Source organism: Erpetoichthys calabaricus, chromosome 14 (genome assembly GCF_900747795.2).
Source record: "Erpetoichthys calabaricus chromosome 14, fErpCal1.3, whole genome shotgun sequence".
Lineage (NCBI taxonomy): Eukaryota > Metazoa > Chordata > Cladistia > Polypteriformes > Polypteridae > Erpetoichthys > Erpetoichthys calabaricus.
Genome location: NC_041407.2, coordinates 111,775,284 through 111,797,661, shown reverse-complemented (window position 1 = coordinate 111,797,661; position 22,378 = coordinate 111,775,284). Strand labels below are relative to the sequence as shown.

Sequence of the window (22,378 nt, the reverse complement as noted above, 5' to 3'; positions counted from 1 at the left end):
TTACATCCTGGTTTGGAAACTGCTGTGTTCAGGACCGTAAAGCCCTACAGGGAGCGATCTGTGCAGAGGAACACTGCTGCAGGTCGGCTTTACCATATCTGCAGGACATTTACACCAGAAGATGGAGGACCAGTGCTCTCAGGATTATCAAAGACTTGTCTCATCACCAGAAGATGGAGGACCAGAGCTCTCAGGATTATCAAAGACTCAACTCATCACTAGAAGATGGAGGACCAGAGCTCTCAGGATTATCAAAGACTCGTCTCATCACCAGAAGATGGAGGACCAGCGCTCTCAGGATTATCAAAGATTCATCTCATCACCAGAAGATGGAGGACCAGAGGTCTCAGGATTATCTAAACCTAAGCTGGTCCAGAACTCTGCTGCTCTCTTCCTCACTTGGACCCCCGTCTGTTCACCACATCACTCCCGTCTGGCAGCTTCTTTGGCTCCCCATTAAGTTTCAAATTGATTTTCCAATTCTGCTGTTAACATTTAAGGCCATTCATAACATCGCCCCTCTATATCTGCCTGACCTTCTTCATGTTGCCATTCCCTCCTGTAACCTCAGATCCTCCTCCTCCTCCTCCTCCATCCACCTGACCGTCCCTCTCGCCCGTCTGACCAGCATGGCAGCGGAGCATTCGGCCGCTCTGGGACTCGCTGCTCACTGGAGTCTTTCAAATGTAAAAACGTAGAAGGCTTCTGTCCACAATGGCGTCTTCTTTAGGATTACAGTGGCTTTGTTCGGTTTTCATTTTCATATTTTCTGATGTTTTTTAAGTTTTGATTATAATGTGTCTTTTTATTTATTGTTTGTTTGGTGTCCTTGAGTGCTTAGAAAGGCTCCTTGTACAAATAAAATGTATTATGATTATTATTAAGGTGGCTTATAACCCCGCCACAGGAGATGCACAAGCCAGTGTGTCCCAAGCTCAGATAAATGGGGAGGGTTACGTCAGGAAGGGCATCTGGTGTCAAATTTTGCCAAATCAATATGTGGACAACGATACAAATTCCCATAGCAGATCAATCGAGCCCCGGGTTAACAACGACTGCCACCAGTACTGTTAGCCAACAGGGTACTGGCAGAAAATGGGTTACTGTTGGCCAAAGGAGAAGAAGAAGGGGGGGGGGGGGGAGAGAGAAGAAGACAAGGGAGACGTGTCCAGAGGAAAGAGGACAGGAGGAAGGTAAAGAGAGTGGCACTGAGGGTAGGAACTTTGAATGTTGGCAGTGTGACTGGCAAGGGGAGAGAGTTAGCCGATATGATGGAGAGAAGGAAGGTTGATAATCTAATCTCTGTCTCTCTCAGGCAGAAACACCGAGCGTAGCAGCGAGTGTAAGCACCGAGCGGCGGCGTCTCCCACAGGCACGTAGCCCTTCACAAACACCTGAGCAAGTTCATCTGAAGTAAAGCCGGCAGCTGATCAGCAGAAATAACCGGCAGTGAGAAACTAAAGTCGATCGCTCAGCGGGTGGTGGAAACTTAAAGCCAGCGGTCTCTGAAGCAGAAAGCACTTAAGTAACTACAGAAAACGGAGAAGATGACATCAACACTAAACGTAAGTTCTATCTGCTCTCTGCCCGTTGAGGGCACGTTTATATGTTGTGTGTCCTGCAGCATGTACACTTCAGGTTTTCCGGCTGACATTGTAGACAGCTTCACCTGCCAAAAGTGTTTAGTTAATTTAGAGTTGGTCAGGAAAATACGCGAATTGGAGGACCGCGTTAGGAATCTGATAGCGATTAGGCAAACCGAAAATTGGATCGACTCGGTTTGTTTAGACAATTCGGCTACTTCTGATTCGGCTTCAGTCTCTCCTGGTCCCACTGTAGTCAGTGCACGGCCGAAGTCAGCAGCACCAATTCAGCCACAGGGCGAGTGGGTGACAGTAAGACGGGGGTCTAAGAATCCAAAATGTAGTCCCCCGGCACCCAGGTCACCAATTCGGACCCAGAACAGATTCTCAGCACTCCGCAGCGCGCCTGTGGAAACTGAGAATAAGAAAGTGCTCATAATTGGCGATTCCATAGTGCGGAATGTTAGAATTCCAAACTGTGTTAAACCAGCAGTTCATGTTAAGTGCCTCGCAGGGGCCAAGATTTCTGGCATAGAGGCCGCATTGCACCGTGTCGCCGACGATGAAGTATCTACCTTATTGCTGCATGTCGGCACTAATGATATTTATTCACAGCAATCTGAGGTATTAAAGAGGAACTTCATCTCTCTATGCATCAAAGCTAAAAGAAAATGTCAGAATTTAGTTGTATCTGGCTCCTTACCAAGATTACATAGAGGGGATGTGATTTATAGCAGATTGCATTCCCTTCACTGCTGGCTAGAAACCTGGTGTGCAAACAAAAGCATAGCGTTTGTGAACAATTGGGAGGATTTTTGGGAAAGGCCTGGATTTTTCAGAAGAGATGGTCTTCATCCTAACTGGAGGGGATCTTATGTATTATCCCAAAATATGGCAGCAAAACTGCCTGGTTGACTGATTAGAACACCATCCAGGCCGCAGTCATGTGATCTTAAATCACAGGCTGTTGTTTATCCCACCTGTTACTTTCCTGAAGCTGTTACCCATAATCCTTGTCTTGGGGCATCCAGTAAATTTAGTCTTGATACAAACCTTAAATTAATTGATAACCAAAAAATAAGGTGTATAATTAGACCAAGGGATAAAACCAGACCCTCCACCAGGGGCATCTGTAATAGAAATTTACTACAAAAGTATATCAGCAGTTCAGAAAGAAGCAAACAGTTTTAAATGCTGCTTATTGAACATTCGTTCTCTTGGCACTAAAGCTGTTTTGGTAAATGATATTATATTAAGTACAAAATCTGATCTGTGTCTTCTCACCGAAACCTGGCTTAGTAAATGTGACACTGTCCCCTAGCTGAGGCGTCACCAGATGGCTACTCGTTCCTTCATAAGACTAGAGATTCAGGTCGAGGAGGAGGCCTTGGAATAATTCATCGTAACAAAATGCAAATCACTTCTAAAAATTTAGGCAACTTTACATCCTTTGAGGCATTCATTTTAAATATTAAAACAGATTCCAACACAATTATAGTGCTAGTCTATAGACCACCAGGGCCGTATTCATTGTTCATGTCTGAATTTAGCAACCTTTTATCTGACTTGGCTATAAATTATGATCACGTAGTACTGATGGGGGATTTTAATGTACACATTGATGTGGAAACTGACACTTTTAGCAAATGTTTTACTTATTTGTTAAATTCAGCAGGATTTTGTCAGATTGTCAAAGGTCCAACTCATAATCATAACCACACATTAGATTTAATTATAACTTACAAAGTTGAAATTCAAAATTTAATTATTACTCAATTAAATGAAGTTATTTCTGATCACTACTTAATTACATTTGATTTAGTCCTGCCCTTGCCAACACACTCCCAGATTAAAACAAAGACAGTGTGACATCTAGATTGTAATTCTGCTTCAAAATTTATAGATACTTTGAGTAAGTCGAGTGTAATTGTGGAAAACCATTTAGATCAGTTAACATCAAATGTAAACACGGAAAACAATTTAGATGAGCTAACATCACATTATAATGTGACCTTGAGAGATGCTCTGGACACAGTGGCTCCCCTTAAAACAAAAGTGATCAAAGCACATAGAAACTCTCCCTGGTTTAATGAAAACACTCGAGCTCTTAAATTAGAGTGTCGAAAACTGGAGCGCAGATGGAGAACAACAAAGCTACATGTCTTTCAAATTGCATGGACAGAGAGTGTTAATAAATATAAAAAAGCCCTCTTTAAAGCTCGCTCAGAATACTATTCTACATTAATAGATAGCAATAATAAAAATCCTCGGGTACTGTTTAGAACAGTTGCTAAATTAACAAATGGAAATTCAGATCAACAGTACAAAATACCAACAGACATTAGCAGTACAGACTTTATGAACTTCTTCAATGAGAAAATTAAAAATATAAGATCCCAGATCTCTGCATCACAGTACAAACCAAATACTAGCTTAGCAGACCCTGTCTCACATTGCACTCAGCACTTTAGTCATTTTAATCCTGTAACTGAGCAGGAAGTCTTAACTTTAATTTCTAAAATGAAGCCCACTACTTGTTCTCTGATCCAGTGCCAACAAAACTAATAAAAAGTGCAATGGATGTTCTTGCAGCGCCTATCCTAAACATTATCAATAGTTCATTATTGCATGGCACAGTACCTGATACACTAAAAGTGTCAGTCATTAAACCATTACTTAAAAAGTCAGACCTTGACCCACATATACTAAATAATTATAGGCCTATTTCAAATTTACCATTTCTCTCTAAAATACTAGAAAAAGTAGTCGCCAGTCAGCTTCAGACACACCTCATGCATTACAATTTATTTGAGAAATTCCAGTCTGGTTTTCGCACTGGTCATAGTACAGAAATGGCACTAACGACATTCTGATATCCTCTGATGAAGGAAACTCCACTGTAATGATGTTGTTGGACTTAAGTGCAGCGTTTGACACCATCAACCATTCTGTTTTACTGCACAGGCTAGACAATGATGTTGGGCTTACAGGCACCGTGCTCGCTTGGTTTAGTTCTTATTATCAAATCAATTCCAATATGTACAGAAATGTGCTGACAGGACTCCATCATTATACACAGAAGTTCAATATGGTGTCCCGCAGGGCTCAGTACTGGGACCTTTACTGTTTTCACTGTACATGCTTCCACTGGGATCTCTCATTAGGAAACATAATGTTAATTTTCACTCGTATGCAGATGACACCCAGTTATACCTTTCATTTAAATCAAATGAAGTTTCTCCAATGTTGTCTTTAATTAGTTGTGTTAGTGAATTAAAGGAGTGGATGAATAAGAACTACTTGTCTTTAAATACAGATAAAACAGAGATGTTAATTGTTGGAGGGAATGACGCTGATCACAACAATATTCTGTCATCATTTAACTCAGTTGGAATCCCAGTCAATTTTACTGAATCAGCCCGCAATCTAGGAGTTATCTTTGACTCTAGCAGGTCATTTAAAGCGCATATTACAAAGTTGTCCACATCATGTTTCTTCCATCTTAAAAATGTTAGGAAATTAAGGCGCTTTCTACATAAACAGGATTCTGAGAAACTAATTCATGCATTTATCTCTAGTAGGATTGACTACTGCAATGCGGTGTTCACTGGATGTTCAAACTGTTCTTTATACAGCCTCCAGTTAATCCAAAATGCGGCTGCAAGAATTATTACAAGAAGAAGAAAATACGAACACATAACTCCAGTTCTTAAATCCTTACACTGGCTCCCGGTTAAGTTTAGGGCAGATTTCAAAATCCTCCTTTTAACATATAAAGCATTAAATGGTCGAGGTCCGGCTTACTTGTCTGAACTTATCATGACTTACAAACCTCAGCGCACATTAAGATCTCAAGATGCCGGTCTGCTTAGGATTCCAAGGATTAATAAAATAACAGTGGGGGGTCGAGCTTTTAGTTACAGGGCCCCTAAACTGTGAAATGGTCTGCCTGCTACTATAAGAGATGCCCCTTCAGTCTCAGGCTGAAGACTCACTACTTCAGTTTAGCACACCCTGACTAGAGCTGCTGATTAACTGTACAGACTGCATCTCTGTTGTTAGTCATTAGCACTTAAACATAAGTAACATGACAGTTATAATTGTATACTAACCCTCACTTATTCTGTTTCTCTTTTTGGTACTCAAATGTGGCACTTGGTGCCATGGCCCACCTGCCAAGTTGTTTTGCCTGCCTAAGGTAAAGTCATCTCTGATGGAGGATCGCAGGAATCGTGAGAAAGAGGGGTCCTTTCATCGGATGGCCGGCCCAGCGCTGTTTCAGCTGTGAAATGGCCAAATGGGGGAGGCAGCTTGAAGGATGAGGTCTCCAGGAGTCTAAAATTATCTAAATCTTATTATGGGATATCATCTACTGTTAAATTCTGCTCTGTACTTCTAAAAAATTTTTATTTTTTTATTGAGGATTTGTTCTGTTCTGTGTAGTGTATTGTATTGTATTGACCCCCTTCTTTTGACACCCACTGCACGCCCAACCTACCTGGAAAGGGGTCTCTCTCTGAACTGCCTTTCCGGTGGTTTCTTCCATTTTTCCTTACTAGGTTTTTTTGGGAGTTTTTCGTCATCTTCTTAGAGAGTCAAGGCTGGGGGGCCGTCAAGAGGCAGGGCCTGTTAAAGCCCATTGCGGCACTCCTGTGTGATTTTGGGCTACACAAAAATAAACTGTATTGTATTGTATTGTATATATTGTGAGACTAAAGGGAAGAGGAGGAAGGCCAGGGGGATCGGAGGGGGGTTCAAATTGTTCTATCATGGTGTGGACGGGAGGAGAAATGGGGTAGGAGTTATGGCTGTGGTGAATACGTATTTTAAGAAGAGGGAGGAACATAGGGTGACGTACAAGAGTGGAGGAAGATGCCCACAGGTAGATGACATCCTATGCAGAAGAGTTGATCTGAAGGAGACGGAAGACTGCAAAGTGGTGGCAGGTGAAAGTGTAGTTAAGCAGCATAGGATGGTGGTCTGTAGGATGACGTTGGAAATCAAAAAGAAGAGGAGGAGAGTGAGGGCAGAGCCAAGGATCAAATGATGGAAGTTGAAAAAGGAAGACTGCAAGGATGAGTTTAGGGAGGAGGTGAGACAGGCACTGGGTGGCAGTGAAGAGTTACCAGACAGCTGGGCAACTACAACAGATGTAGTAAGGGTGACAGCAAGAAGGGTGCTTGGCGTGACATCTGGACAGAGGAAGGAGGAAAAGGAAACCTGATGGTGGAATGGAGAAATACAGGAGAGTATACCAAGGAAGAGGATGGCAAAGAAGAAGTGGGATAGTCAGAGAGATGCAGAAAGTAGACAAGAGTACAAGGAGATAAGGCGCAAGGTGAAGAGAGAGGTGATGAAGGCTAAAGAAAAGGCGTATGATGAGTGGTATGAGGGGTTGGACACCACAAGAGCCAACCAAAAGCCCTGGATGAGGAGAGAAGTGCGCACGCTGCTGAAGATCAGAAACACCACCCTCAGGGTGACCAGAGCCAGCCTGTCTCGGGCTATGAGGAGAGCTATGTTGGCATACGCACAGAGGATTAATGAACACTTCAGCAGCACCAGAGACACACATGGCATGTGGCAGGGCGTTCAGACTACAATTACAAACTACAAGCCCAACTGACACAGCAGCGATGGTGATGCCTCCCTTCTGGATGAGCTGAACAACTTCTTCACATGGTTTGAGGTGCAGAACAAAGAGCCTGTGAGAAAAGCAACACCTCCCTCCACTGTCTCTCCATAACTGACGTGAGGAGGACTCTATCCAGAGTCAATCCACGCAAGGCTGCAGGACCTGACAACATACTGTACCTGGCCGTGTGTTCAAAGAATGTGCCAGTCAACTGGCTGGCGTCCTCACAGACATCTTCAACACATCTGTGAGCCAGTCGTCAGTCCCAGCATGCTTCAAGTCGACCACCATCAAACCAGTGCCGAAGATGTCATCAGTGACATGCTTGAATGACTACCGACCAGTGGCACTCATGCCAATCATCATGAAGTGCTTCGAAAGGTTAGTCACGTCACACATAAAGACGAATCTCCCTCTTCAGTTTGCTCAAACAGGTCAACTGAGGATGCCATATGCTCGGCCCTTCACCCTTCACCTCTCCCTGTCACATCTGGACAAAAGAGACACACCTATGTCAGGATGCTATTCGTAGCAGCATCATCACACTGGGCACTGGAGCGCCACAGGGCTGCGTGTTTAGTCCACTGCTCTTCACCCTGCTGACTCACAACTGCACAGCCACAACAACACCAACCACATCATCAACTTTGATACGACGGTGCTGGGACTGATAAGCAGGGTTGAAGAAACAGCATACAGAGATGAGGTGGAACGGCTGTCCACATGGTGTGAAGACAACAATCTATCTCTCAATGTCGACAAAAGAGATCATCGTGGACTTCAGAAAATCACATCCTACGCACATCCCACTCAGCATCAACGGTTTAGCTGTGGAGACTGTTAGGAGTACCAAGTTCCTCGGTGTGCACATAACTGATGAACTTACGTGGACACATAACATCTCATCACTAAACAAGAAGGCCCAGCAGAGACTACACTTCCTGAGTCTTCCCCCTTCTATCCTCACCATGTTCTACAGAGGCACCATTGAGAGTGTCCTGACCAGCTGCATCACGGTCTGGTATGGAAACTACAACATGTCCGACCGCAAAAGATAGTGAAGACAGCAGAGAAGATTATTGGGGTGCCTCTCCCTTCACTACAGGACACGTCTTACAAACGCAGCATTGAGCAGGAGCCCTTAGACCCCTCACAGGGACTTTTCACACTTCTGCCATCCAAGAGAACATACTACAGCATCAAAGCCAGGCTGCAGGAGAGTTTTTACCCCCAAGCTGTCAGACTCCTTAACACCAGGCTGCCCCCTGGGACCTTCCTCACGGCCTCAAGCACCTTTAACAACAGAACTTTTATACATGCGAGCCACTGTGCTGTGAAGACGAGTGTGCGGGGAGAGGAGAACTGAAAATCTCCTACTGACCTCGAAGGACTTTGCTGACCTGTGTGGCAACTGGCTGGGGGTGCTACCCAGCCGGGGCGCCCAGAAGGACCGGAGGAGGGCTTACACCAGAGCTTAGAACAGGGGTGTCGAACTCCGGGCCTGGAGGGCCGCAGTGGCTGCTGGTTTTCATTCTAACTCTTTTCCTAATCAGTGACCAGTTTTCCCTTCGTTTGAATGGCCCCCCTGTTTTTAAGGACTCACTCCTCTCAATTGATCCTTTTCTTCATTAAATGGCAGCCAAACAGAAATGAGATGTGAAACAAGTCAACAGATGGCCGGCAAAACTGGAGCTTCAGACTCCAACCAGTTACTTAACAAGAAGCCGATTGTTGCTGTTATTTAATTCCAGGATGTACTGATGTCCTCATTCTGCCACAGCAGACATTCCTAAAACTATTGATTATCTGCTGTCTTCTAAGAACACCAATGTCAAATTGTTTTGGTGGCCTGAGAGATCAACTTTATCAAGACCTTCACCTTTCTTTATTTTCAGATATTGTCTGATGGCACAGGCGAGTTGGTCGTGTGGCACCTCATTTTGTGTCTCGTTACTGTCTGGCTGCTAAATAAGCAAAAAAAGAAACAACTAAGGGGCCTGAGTCAAGTTAATTCAAATTAAGGCAAAAGAAGTTAATTATCAGCAAATGAATTAAGAAGAAGCTTAGAATGAAAACCTGCAGCCACTGTGGCCCTCCAGGACTGGAGTTCGACACCCGTGGCTCAGAAGCTCAACCCTATAGGGGCCCGTGGTCACCGCCAGGGGTCGCCCCGATGCCTATGGAGCCCTGGCCCTCAGCACTGGGGGAAAGAAGACCAGGGACACCCAGAGTGCTTCCAGGTGCACAGCCGGAACTTTTGCCACACCAGGAAGGGCCGACGGAAATTTATCAGGAGGCACCTTGAGCACATCTGGGTGGGGATAAAAGGGGCCGCCTCCCTACATTCGATGGCTGGAGTCGGGAGGAAGAGGACGGAGACTTGGAGGAGAGGAGAGGCCTGGGGCCTCATGTATAAACGGTGCGTATGCACAGAAATGTTGCGTACTCCTGTTTCCATGTTCAAATCACGATGTATAAAACCTACACTTGGCGTAAAGCCACGCACTTTCCCACGGTAGCTCATACCTTGACGTACGCAAGTTCTCTGCTCGGTTTTGCAGACTGGCGGCACCCAGCGTCAAAGCAGTGCTACTGTTCCTGTGTGGTTTATCTTTCTTTTTCAGATCAACATCCCTGACACGCCTTTATAAATACACTGAAATTACCGCATATCGTTTATTAGTTTAATGCATCTGATTGTAATTAACAAGTAACAATATAATGGTGCACAGAATGGTCAAACCATTCTAAATAGCAGAACTGCTTTAGCGTTGTGACTCTCACTGCACCTTCTTCTTCTTCTGTCAGCTGCTCCTGTTAGGTGTTGCCACAGCGGATCATCTTTATCCAAATTAGTCTCACTGCACCACTCGGAGTGTTTATATCACTGTATCTGAGTGTGAATCACAGATCTACAGCGATTGGAAAGAGAATTATCAGGAATACAGAATCAAACACTCGCTGCCTCAGCCATTTGCTATTTGAACTGCTCCCATACATCAAACGCTTCACAGCCTTTCCTGTTCAGACCTCGCGGTTCACAAACAGTTTCATCCCAAGAGCTCTAAACGCACTCCATCAGTCCATCAAGTGCTCCTGGTAGAACTGTCTGGACTTGCAAGTTACCGTGAGGTAATTGTACTTATGATACAGTTTTAATATCACACACCCTGACCCCCTTTATAAAGCTTGTATGATGACAATATCATTTTTAAGATGAAATGCAGCAAAATATATTGATTATATTATACAGATAAAACTTTAACTTTAACTACACGGTGCCGCAGCGCTAGCGAGAAACTTGAGCTTCGTTCACAGTTTGTTCCTGCCTCATGCTGTATTCATGCTGTGGCTGGCGCGACACTGGAAGGATAGACGGATAGAATAATTAAACATTACGAAGATATTTCAATGTTCCTTAAATTGTTTGGCAATTGGATATTTGGAGAAAGAAAAGGAAGGACAGGAATTGGGGGTTCGTATGTTTGAAAGAGACAAGACTGCTGTGATAAATTATTTCATTGAAGGTCACGTATGGCGCAGCAAGCCTTTTGCGTGAGACACGACCAATCACTGTGTCACCGTGTGCCCATGTTTAATAACACGCTTTAACTCCTCATCATGAAAATGATATCACGTATACATCTCAGTATTTGAATTATTCAGAGAGCTGTAATATCACGAACGTCATGGATTCTGTGTGCTGTCGGAGGAAGAGCACGTCGTGATTCACACACACTGAGCACACAGAAGATCAAACACACAACAAAGCATTTAATGTGCTACTTTAGTTACGATGGGATTTGAGAATCTAGCAAATTAAATGATTTTAAGATGAAGTTTATGATGTTCTACTTTAATGACAAAATAAACTACGTGATTAAAGTGGAAATTTCGAGATTAAAGTTGACATTTCATGCTTTTTTTCCCACTGTGTGCCTATTTTTTTTCTCTGTACCCTAATAAGCCTTCATATGACACTCAGACGGTGGGCTATGACTCCCCTTTTCATACCGACTTTGATATCTGACAATTTCTTTTTTATTTCGGGCACTGTGCGACTTTGTGAACTTGAGCTATCGAGTTTCTCCGACACGCTTTGTCACTCGATCAACTTCCTTTTGTTGTTTATCCCACTGTTTAAACCCACAAATATTACGTTTTTCTTTGCCTCCATTTGGTATTCGCTGAAATTCTTCTATTTTTCCTCGTACTTTTCCCATTGTCTTTTCACAGAAGGCTATTTATATTGATTTGCATATTCAAAGATTCTGGGAGGAGTTGGGGCGGGACAGAAGGCGCATGCACGACTTTTCACGCTGATTGGGATTTATGTAGCGTAAGAACGCGGAAGTTGGCATACGCACAGATTTATGCATCTGGATTTTTCTGTGCATACGCACATTTTGGCTTTTGTGCTTACGTCATGTTATAGTGTGAATTCTACGCACGCCGTTATGCATGAGGCCCCTGGACTGAGGGTGATTGGTGCTGCGCCACTGGGTTCTGTGCTTCGTTTGTGTAAATAAATGTGTGTGGAGCTTTAAAACCATGTCTGCCTGTCTGTGTCCGGGCCTCACCTGTCATTGTCTACACGTCTTAAACAACTATTATCGTAGGCTGATCGTTTCTGTATTATCTATGTCTATTATGTATTTATTATATTCCATATTTATTGACTATATTTATGTACATATCTAGACTGCAAATACCATCCAGTGTGTCAATGTTCATATTGCTAACTACTCGTCAATACTGCTGCTACTTCTTTGTCCTGTTTGTGTTTTAATTCTATTATTAATTTATTATTCACACTTCATGTTGTTACTCTGTGGACCCTGAGCTTCACAATTTCGCCTATCTGTATACTTGTATATGGCTGAGGTGACAATAAAGTTCACTTTGACTAAAGACGTGCAGCAGGTTAGGGTGATAAAGGAGAAAGATGGAAACGTACTCACAAGAGAAGACAGTGTGTTGAGCAGATGGATGAAGAGAAGGAGAGAGAGAGAAGATGGATGATGTGGAGATAGTGAATCAGGAAGTGCAATGGATTAGCAAGGAGGACATAAGGACAGCGATGAAGAGGATGAAGAACGGAAAGGCCGCTGGTCCAGATGACATACCTGTGGAAGCATGGAGGTGTTTAGGAGAGATGGCAGTGGAGTTTTTAACCAGATTGTGTATGGGAATCTTGGAAAATGAGAGGATACCTGAGGAGTGGAGAAGAAGTGGACTGGTGCAGATATTTAAGAATAAGGGGGATGTGCAGGACTGCAGTAACTACAGGGGGATAAAATTGATGAGCACAGCATGAAGTTATGGGAAAGAGTAGTGGAAGGTCAGTTAAGAAGTGAGGTAATGATCAGTGAGCAGCAGGATGGTTTCATGCCTAGAAAGAGCACCACAGATGTGATGTTTGCTCTGAAGATGATGATGGAGAAGAGAGAAGGCCAGAAGGAGTTGCATTGCGTCTTTGTGGACCTGGAGAAAGCAAATGCTAGGGTGATTCAGAGGAGCGGTGGTATTGGATGAGGAAGTCAGGAGTGGCAGAGAAGTACATGAGAGTGGTACAGGATATGGACAAGGGAAGTGTGACCGTGGTGAGGTCTGTGGTAGGAGTGACGGAGGTGGGATTACATCAGGGATCAGCTCTGAGCCTTTTCTTATTGGCAATGGTAATGGACAGGGTGACAAACGAGATTAGACAGGAGTCTCCGTGGACTGTGATGTTTGCTGATGACATTGTGATCTGTAGAGAGAGTAGGGAGCAGGTTGAGGAGATCCTGGAGAGGTGAAGAGGAATGAAGGTCAGTAGGACCACCAAGACAGAATACATGTGTGTAAATGAGAGGGAGGTCAGTGGAATGGTGAGGATGAGGGGAGTAGAGTTGGTGAAGGTGGATGAGTTTAAATACTTCAGATCAACAGTACAGAGTAACGGGGATTGTGGAAGAGAAGTGAAGAAGAGAGTGCAGGCAGGGTGGAGTGGGTGGAGAAGAGTGTCAGGAGTGATTTGTGATAGACGGATATCAGCGAGAGTGAAAAGGAAGGTCTACAGGACGGTACTGAGACCAGCTGTGTTATATGAGCTGGAGACAGTGGCACGGGAGACACAGCTGGAGGTGGCAGAGTTAAAGATGCTAAGATTGGCATTGGGTGTGACGAGGATGGTCAGGATGAGAAATGAGGACATTAGAGGGTCAGCTCAAGTTGGACGGTTGGGAGACAAAGTCAGAGAGGCGAGATGGCGTTGATTTGAACATGTGCAGAGGGGAGATGATGGGTATATTGGGAGAAGGATGCCAAGGGTAGAGCTGCCAGACAAGAGAAGAACAGGAAGGCCTAAGAGAAGGTTTATAGATGTGGTGAGAGAGGACATGCAAGTGACAGGTGTGACAGAGCAAGATGTCGAGGACAGAAAGATATGGAAGAAGATGATCTGCTGTGGCGACCCCTAACGGGAGCAGCCGAAAGAAAGATAGATAGACAGATAGAATAAGGCGGCTTCCAACAACAGATGTCCATGGCTTCGCTACATTCGCACACTTTACAGCTTTACTGATTTCTTTTGCTGGCCACCTTCTAATGACGCGCTCCGTGTACCACATACAAGACCACCGAGGCGCAGTTAGAGCGCCACCTGACGGACGTGAACGATGGCTGCGGCCCGGGAGCTCAGTGCTCGCCTCGCGTTTTGTCCCACCGACCCCGAGTCTACGGGCACGCTTACGTTCTCTTTTATCGGTGGATGTGAGCAATGACGTTATCGTTCACGGGTCGCTTTCAGCTCTTGACCAGCGGTGACTCTACACAAAAGGCTTTCGTTGTTCGCGCGATGACTACAAAAGCTGCTAAAACACAAAGACACGAATTGACAAAAATGAAAAGAGTTTTGAACTTTTGATGGCCCGGCCGTAGACGCACCTCATAAACCACAAACAATACCAGATACGCGCGTGATACGCAACATCCTCCTAACTATTGTTATGACTGCCCGCTCCACAATAACAGGCAATTATAGAATTACTAAGTCGTCAGCCACCTGCTTCCGGCTCCACTGTCTGGCCTCATCGGCCCGCCCACCACTTCCACCAATGGTTGTCAGCCACATTCATCTACGTCAGCACAGAGTGCCGCGGCCTGCAAGCCGAGTAGCCCCGCCCTCCTAATGGGGGCGGCTGTCCGTCGTAGTGCCTGAGCCGCTCTCGGCGTTTAAGTCTGACTTGTGTTGCCATGCCGGGAAACTTTGTCTTTCGGGGGCAATATGCCCCCTGTCCTTAATGGATGGTCTGCCCTCAGTCTGCAGCAGGCACACGTTGGTTTAGCTGAGATTCTACTGCGGCTTTAATGGACAGCCTGACCCGAATCGAGTGAGCCGTGCAGAAGGCGCACTTTGAATGCGCAGCTCTGCTTGTGACACCGCTGCATTATATGGCGCCTTTTACTTCTGTAATTCTTTACATATAAATAAAAAGGGGCATCAGCACTGGGCATCAAGACAGATAGATACGAGAGGGACTAAGACAGGCTTTATCCAAGCCGCTATATCCAAACACAGGGTCACGGGGGTCTGCTGGCGCCAATCCCAGCCAACACAGGGCGCAAGGCAGGAAACAAACCCCGGACAGGGCGCCAGCCCACCACAGGGCACACACACACACCAAGCACACACTGGGGACAACTTAGGATCGCCAATGCACCTAACCTGCATGTCTTTAGACTGTGGAAGGAAACCCACGCAGACACGGGGAGAACATGGGAAGCAAACCCAGACGGGTCTCCTTACTGCGTGGCAGCAGCACTACCACTGCGCCACCGTGAAGACAGCCTTTAATAATAATTCTTTGCATTTATATAGCACTTTTCTCACTACTTAAAGCACTCAGCAATTGCAGGTTAAGGGCCTTCCTTCCTCAAGGGCCCAACAGAGCAGAGTCCCTATTGGCATTTACGGGATTCGAACCGGCGACCTTCTGATTGCCAGTGCAGACCCTTAACCTCAGAGCCACCACTCCGCCTAATACACCTAATTATTTATTTTTGACTGCAGTTTTTAATTTATTATTTCATATTTTTAACTAGAATATTGGTTGGACTCGGGCAAACTTAGCAGTGTCTTTGTACTGTTTTTATTGACTTTTTATGGTTTTATTTTTTGTGGCTTTCCCTCTTTTGGTCATTTTCTGGTTTTGAGAAATTTTCTCGTCTTTAGATATGGCTAATAAACTAAACTTGAACTTTATAATAAATAGGTAGATAATGAAAGGCATTGTATAATAGATAGATAGAAGTGAAAGGCGCTATATAATAGATAGATAGATGAAAGGCGCTATATAATAGATAGATAAATAGGTGAAAGGCGCTATATAATAGATAGATGGAAGGTGCTATATAATAGATAGATAGATGAAAGGCGCTATATAATAGATAGATAGATGAAAGGCGCTATATAACAGATAGATAGATAGATAGATGAAAGGTGCTATATAATAGATAGATAGATAGATGAAAGGCGCTATATAACAGATAGATAGATAGATAGATAGATAGATAGATAGATAGATAGATAGATAGATAGATAGATAGATAGATAGATAGATAGATGATGATGATATTTTATTTGTTCCCAATTGAGAGATTACAAAATAAATGAATAAATACATTTAGAAGCCCCCTAATGCCGCGGTTTAATGTTTCCTGTCCTGAAGACATCACAATTGCGTTACCTGAAATTTTCTCCAAGGCTGTGCAAAGACACTGCAAAATGGGAAAGGAGTGTGCCAGCGCCAATGGGCAGGCAGCGTGGCACGAGGGTGAAGCCTTTGAACTTCATACTCTGAGCTGCTGCTGACACAGTGTGACCCTGAGCAAGTCACATGACCTGCCTGTGCTCTAACGGGGAACAATAAGTGACATGTGTCCTATTGAATGTCAAATGGTGTAAGTCACCTCAGGTTCTGGCAGGATAAGCAATCATTATAATGACCATGGGGACCCTCCTAAGCAGTGACTGTGTGGGCGCTGGCACCATGGACTAAGACTGAACCACACAAGGACTCTTCACTTGGGTGGCACTCTGAGATGCCAGCTCTGGTGCCCACGCTGTGTGTCATGTGGCCAGCCGAGCCCATGGCAACCTGCTACAGCCCCAGTGACTGACTGGACTGGTTTCTTCTTCACGGTCACCATTCACCGCCCACTCCATTCCCCCAGTGACAAGTCTGAAAGGCCAAAACGATCATGTCGTGGGGTGGCACTGCCTGGCATCTCCTGGGACTTGGGTTCAATCGACAGCCCGGTCCCAGCCTCCATGGAGTCTGTGTGTGGATTTTCAGTTGGGGCTCCCAAACCCCACAACTGACCTGATGAAAGTGAATGTGGCTGGGCGTCCATGCAAGTGTGCCCATAAATCCACCCCCACCCTGAATGTGCCCTGGCTTGTGCCTGATTGTGCATGTGCAAGAGCCCTACAGCTACTCTCAAAACAGACCACCCGGGCAGGACCCACCCAGGTGACATGACGTCCTCAATGGCAGCTTCCTTGGTCTTCCTCCGCCGCCAATGGGCACCAGACTGGCACCCGTGCCAGCAGCGACTGTCCGCTCAGAGGGCTACACGCGCGTCCGAGAGTGCCGACGTGCGGCGTACGGTCAGGCAGCGACACGGACACCCTAAGCGCGTTGATGCCCGCCGCCGGGGTCCTCGCGGAGGAGCGGGGAGCGCACCGTCAGACGGAGGGGGAGCACGGAGCCGGGAGGCCGAGCGGAGAGGAGAGCAGAGCCGGGCAGCAGCGCACAGGCAGACCGGAGTGCCGGGAACACCCAGCCGAGGAGCGAGAGGAGCGGCCTGCGGAACAGCAGCGCACGGGGACAGCGGTGCGACCGCAGCGGACAAGACTCGAGCGGGCGCCGCGCGGGCAGATCGGGAGCCCTCATCCCGGGGAGCACGCGCCCCCCTTTCGGGGGATCCGGCCACATCATTTCGGGCTCCAAGGTGGGAGCGGAGCAGGAGAGCGGGACTGTGAGCATCACTCTGCCGGCTCGGGGGCCGGCCATGGCGCCGGGACAGAGCAGCGCCCCCGAAGGGTGGCTGCTCCACAACGAGAGGGTCCGGCTGCTGGTTTGCTTCCTGGGGGTGTTCGTCTGCTACTTCTACTACGGAATTCTGCAGGAGAGCATGTGAGGGGCCGGGGGTTCGCCGGGGGGCGGTGGGTGTTGTATGTCAGGCCTATTGTTTGGCTTTATATAGCGCCTTTGGCAGCTGGCAGGGACCCACTGCAGAGAGCCACACGCCGGTGCCTCCTACAGAGGGGGGGGTCAGAGGTCAAGTAGTAATAGGAATGTGCCCGTCTGGTGCGTTGGTCCGAATTTAGAAACAGCAGACGTGGACGAAAATAAAGCGGGGCTGCCTGTTTGGTGCCCCCCAGGTCTGAGGACGAGGACAGGCCACCTCCACGTGTCACACACACAGCCAGTCGTCTACGGTGCAAGTGGCTCGAGTTGAACCCTCGGGTGCTGCAGCCCCCCTGAGTGGTGCCCAGTCTTGTGCCCATGGCAAACTCCCCTCTGCACGCTGTCAGCTGGTAAGGCAGAGCAGAGCTTGGCGTGTAGTGCCAGTCCTCCCATTGTCACTTCAGGTCCTGGGAATGCCCGCTGTTGATGCGGGTTCATTAATCCCCCCCCCCTCCCCATTTTCAGTGCCACTTGTCCAGGAGAGACAAGCAGCGGGGTAAAGGCACAATGGCAGAACAGAAAGGAAATGGGCACTGGCACAGGGTGGGGGGGTTGGCACTCACAGGGGAGAAGGGCACTTGGCTCACAGATATGTGGTTAGAGCGTTACATTTCTATACTGGGGACCCTCATTAACCACCATAGGGGTGTAACACCCAGGGGTGAAGCCATTCTTGTGCCAGTACGTTCACCTCACATTAGCTCTCAGGTGCCAAAGGGGTGATTAGGGGGTCAGAGTGGACGAGGCCTCTAACATTGGGACCACCCCCCCACACTTTTTGAAGGGATCGTTTGTGACCACAGAGAGTTGGGACCCCGGCCTTATGTCACACCCAAAAGTTGGTGCCAACTGTGCCCATCACACACAGACCACAGGCTGAGCGCCCCCTGCTGGCCAAACCAACACCACTTCCAGCAGCGGCCCAGGCCTTCCATCCAAATACTGGCAGGGCCCAAAGAGGATTAGCTTCAGGGGGACAGGGCACTGGGCAGAGACGGCTGGCACCAGGGCTTCTACACCCAGTCACCTCACATGGTGGAAGATTTAAAAATGGCACCAAAGTAAGGGCTTGAAGCTGAAGGCACCAAAGTGAGTAAATGTGCTGATGCCAGTGTGTTGGCACCTCTGCCCCTCGCCCTCTTGATTAGAACCATCTGGACGAGAATGAAGCTCGCCAGTCCTGTCCACTTAAAGCATCGAGTCGAGTTATGAGGGTCTCTGCAGTCCTCCTGACCAGCACACTAGGTGGTCTCCTACTCCACGCCTTTGTGGCTCTCCCTGAAGTCACCAGCGGTGTCCCTGTGGCCTTGAAGGACACACTTTAAAGTTGTCACCTCGGTCCCCTGGAGTGACTCCTGTCATAACTCAAACACCTCAGTCAGGTCTCAGCTCTCTGATCACTTGCCCCCTGTAATCAGGACCTTCTCTGTCACTGTGGTGTCTTCATGGGGACTCCAACTGCCCCCAGGACTCCAGCTGAGGCCTCACCAGTGTGTTATAAAGCAGACCCTCAAGGGACTTGGATGGCACACGTCAAGGCGCTGTATATACCCGGACACTGGCATTTGTCATCGAGTCCACCACGACTCCCAAGTCCTTCTTTTAAGGTGGTCTCTCAATTTTCAGACCCCCTATGTGTATTCACATTTTTATTTCCCACATGTCACACTTTACATTAAATGCCATCTGCCACAAATTTGCCCATGCCTGCCTGCTGTCCAAGGCCCTCTGTGATGATTCAACAGATTGTGCCAGTCCACCTCTCTTGGTATCCTCTGCCAACTTCACCAGCTTGTCCTTTATATTCATATCTGAGTCATTTAGAATTATTACAAACAGCAGCGGCCCCCCATCACTGCCCCCTGCTGGTCAGCACTCTTAACATCAGCCGGCCAATTCTTCTGAGGACCATCACGCCACCACCCTCTGCTTCCAACTGACACACCACACCGTGAACTCCCCCTTCCTGTAGTTGGATGCCCACCCTCTCTCTCGTGTGCCACCTTCTGGTAAATAACATCATAGAATTCCAGCCTGTTAGTAAAACGGGACCCCCACCTCGGCTGAGCCCACTCTGACTGCCCTTGTCCTGTGCCAGTCTGTCTTATTCCTTCCATTCGTTTCCCTGTGATGCCTGTTAAGCTTGCATTTTCCAGTCGTTCAGAGCCCCCCCCCCCCCCCCCCCCCCCCAGGGTGCAGTGACTTCCTAAAAGTCTCGGTGTCCTCCTTAAGACCTCTGGGGTACATCTGTTTGCTTTTGTTGCCCACCCATCTGCAGCACGAGAGGAGAGTACCGAACAGGAGACGTGCAGGAGAAGTTCAAGTATGCCACGACGCTGGTCTTCATTCAGTGCATCATCAACGCCTTCTTCGCCAGGCTTCGTAAGTGTGTGTATGTGTGTGTGTGTTGGCACGTGTGCCCCCCGCCCCATCTTCTCATGACCTTCTTGTATCTCGTTGTCTGCCAGTCATCCAGATATTCGAGAAGGCCAAGCCTGACCGCACCAGCAGCTGGCTCTATGCAGTGTGCTCGCTGTCCTACCTGGGTGCCATGGTGTCCAGCAATTCGGCCCTTCAGTACGTCAACTACCCGACACAGGTGAGTGACCGCCTGGGGATGGCATCACCGGTACTGCATGCCACAGCTGGCACATCCTGGGGTGGCCCACTGTGACACCAGGACACACTGGTGCTTCTCGGAAGAGGAAGGTCAGCGTGCCCCTTGTGCCCTGCACTGTGTACTGAACAGCATGGTCGCAGAGGTCGATGCCAAGGGACAGGCAGAGTGCCAGCTGGCTGAGGTGCACAGATCTGCTGGGGTCAGCAGCCATGAATCAAGCAGCGGAAAACAAAGACGTGGGCGCAAATTAGGAGCTCAACGAGCGCCTCGATAAATTCCCCAAGTCGTTTACTTGGAGCGGCGCCTCGATAAATCATGCCAGCTCATTAGGAGACGTCCTGGCGATGCACAAATTGAGCAAGCCCCGCGTGTGGTGTGGGGGGGGTCCTACAGGTCGCAGTGAAGGAGCGAGGCCACTGCAGTCACCTCGTGCCAGTCGGTCGCCAGGCCTGCTCATCGAGGTACCCACGTGGCCCCGCCTAGCATGCTGCCCAGGTGGCGCTCACGTCTTGTGTTTGCTTTGCAGGTCCTTGGCAAGTCCTGCAAGCCCATTCCAGGTAGGCAGCTCATTTCCTGTCTAGCTCTGTAGGGGGCACAGACCCCCACGACTGACGGCCTTGTCCTTCTCCAGTGATGATTTTAGGGGTGACGATCTTGCGGAAGAAGTACCCCCTGGCCAAGTACCTCTGCGTGCTGCTGATCGTCAGCGGGGTGGCGCTGTTCATGTACCGGCCCAAGAAGGGCACAGCCGATGCAGACGACCACATCTTTGGCTTCGGCGAGATGCTGCTGGTAAGACTGCCCCCCGGGTGGGCCGCCTGTTGGTGCCACTCTGCTTGTACCCCTCCGCCTTCTCGGTCCCTCTCTGCTTGCAGGTGCTCTCCCTGACGCTGGACGGTCTGACCGGCGTGGCACAGGACCACATGAGGGCGCACTTCCAGACGGGCTCCAATCACATGATGCTCAACGTCAACCTCTGGTCGATCCTCGTGTTGGGGGCAGGTGGGTAGCGAGGGCCAAGAAGTTGTCTTACTGCCAGTTTGCCACTGGGGGGCAGAACCAGCCCACTTTATTTGCATGCGGCCATTGTGATGGATTTGCTGACGACACCCGTATGGCATCTCGGAGAAAAGCCCCCGTTGTGGTCCTCGAGGCCCGGGGGTCTCCAATTCCTGCTGAGCCTTCTCGTTTTCTTTCTCTGTTGCTGCAGGCATCCTGTGGAGCGGTGAACTCTGGGAGTTCCTCAGCTTTACCGATCGCTATCCCAGCATCCTCTACAACATCCTGCTGTTTGGACTGACGAGTGCCATTGGGCAGGTAGGCTGGAGAGGAAGCACTTAACATGGCGGCCCCCGCAGGCGCATCTGCAAAGCAAGCATCCCTGGCGTGTGACTCTGTGGGGAAAGAACCACTTAGCCGAGCAATCAAAGCGGGGAGCACTCTTGTGGGCCGGTCCCTGGGGGTCCGCAGCACACCTGTCAGGCGTTTGGGGGACTGGCCAGTGCCAGTGACTCAAGCGTTGGCTGCCGGAAACGAGCGTGTGGGCGTGTGGATGAGCTCGCCTGACTGGCATCATAACGGCTCGGCCCCCTCTCTCCACAGAGCTTCATCTTCATGACGGTGGTGTACTTTGGGCCCCTCACGTGCTCCATCATAACGACCACCCGCAAGTTCTTCACCATCTTGGGCTCTGTCCTCATTTTCGGCAACACCCTGACCATGATGCAGTGGACCGGCACGTTCCTGGTGTTCCTTGGTGAGGTGGGGGGCCCGCTGGGTGCCTGGGGGTCCGCTGTCTTTCACCGTCTCCCCTGAAACGCCTTTCTCTTCTTATTTCCCTGCAGGCCTGGGACTCGATGCCAAATTTGGAAAGGGGCCCAAAAAGACGTCCCATTAGGAAGAACCCGAGGTGGCCCATCCAGACTGGCACGGCTCAAATTATCGAGGACTTTTGTATTTTATTGGTAGTCTGATTGTTATCATGTGGCGGATTCACTAAATAAAGGAGGACGGCGGGCAGGTGAAGCTTCCCGGTGTGCCTTCATTTCCAGCGGGGGTCCCGAGCGGCCAACATGCTGCTAATTAGAGGCCTGCGTGCCCTGGTGGGATTGTCGTGGCGTTGGTCCCTCTGACCCGTCGACCCTGCCAGGTGTGCGTGCCCAGATGATGAGTGTCAGGAGGGGGCGGAGTGGTGGGCCTGACCCTTGACCCTGACATCCATCTCGTCCAATCCTGCTGAGGCGGCGCTCTCTCTCTCTCTCGCTCGCTGTTGCTAAGGGTTTCTAATTAAAATCCCGGTGTTTTT

General features: G+C 48.2%; 1 protein-coding gene across 1 annotated transcript; it reads left to right on the top strand.

Moving 5' to 3' along the window:
- The first annotated feature begins 17,094 nt into the window (after nucleotides 1-17,094).
- Nucleotides 17,095-22,092, top strand: slc35b1 (solute carrier family 35 member B1). Its single transcript, XM_028819003.2, has 9 exons — nucleotides 17,095-17,399; nucleotides 19,732-19,835; nucleotides 19,922-20,052; nucleotides 20,600-20,630; nucleotides 20,705-20,865; nucleotides 20,949-21,075; nucleotides 21,284-21,390; nucleotides 21,676-21,829; nucleotides 21,918-22,092. The coding sequence occupies exons 1-9, from the start codon at nucleotides 17,275-17,277 to the stop codon at nucleotides 21,968-21,970; spliced, it is 993 nt and encodes a 330-aa protein (XP_028674836.1). The 5' UTR covers nucleotides 17,095-17,274; the 3' UTR covers nucleotides 21,971-22,092.
- Nucleotides 22,093-22,378: the final 286 nt, after the last annotated feature.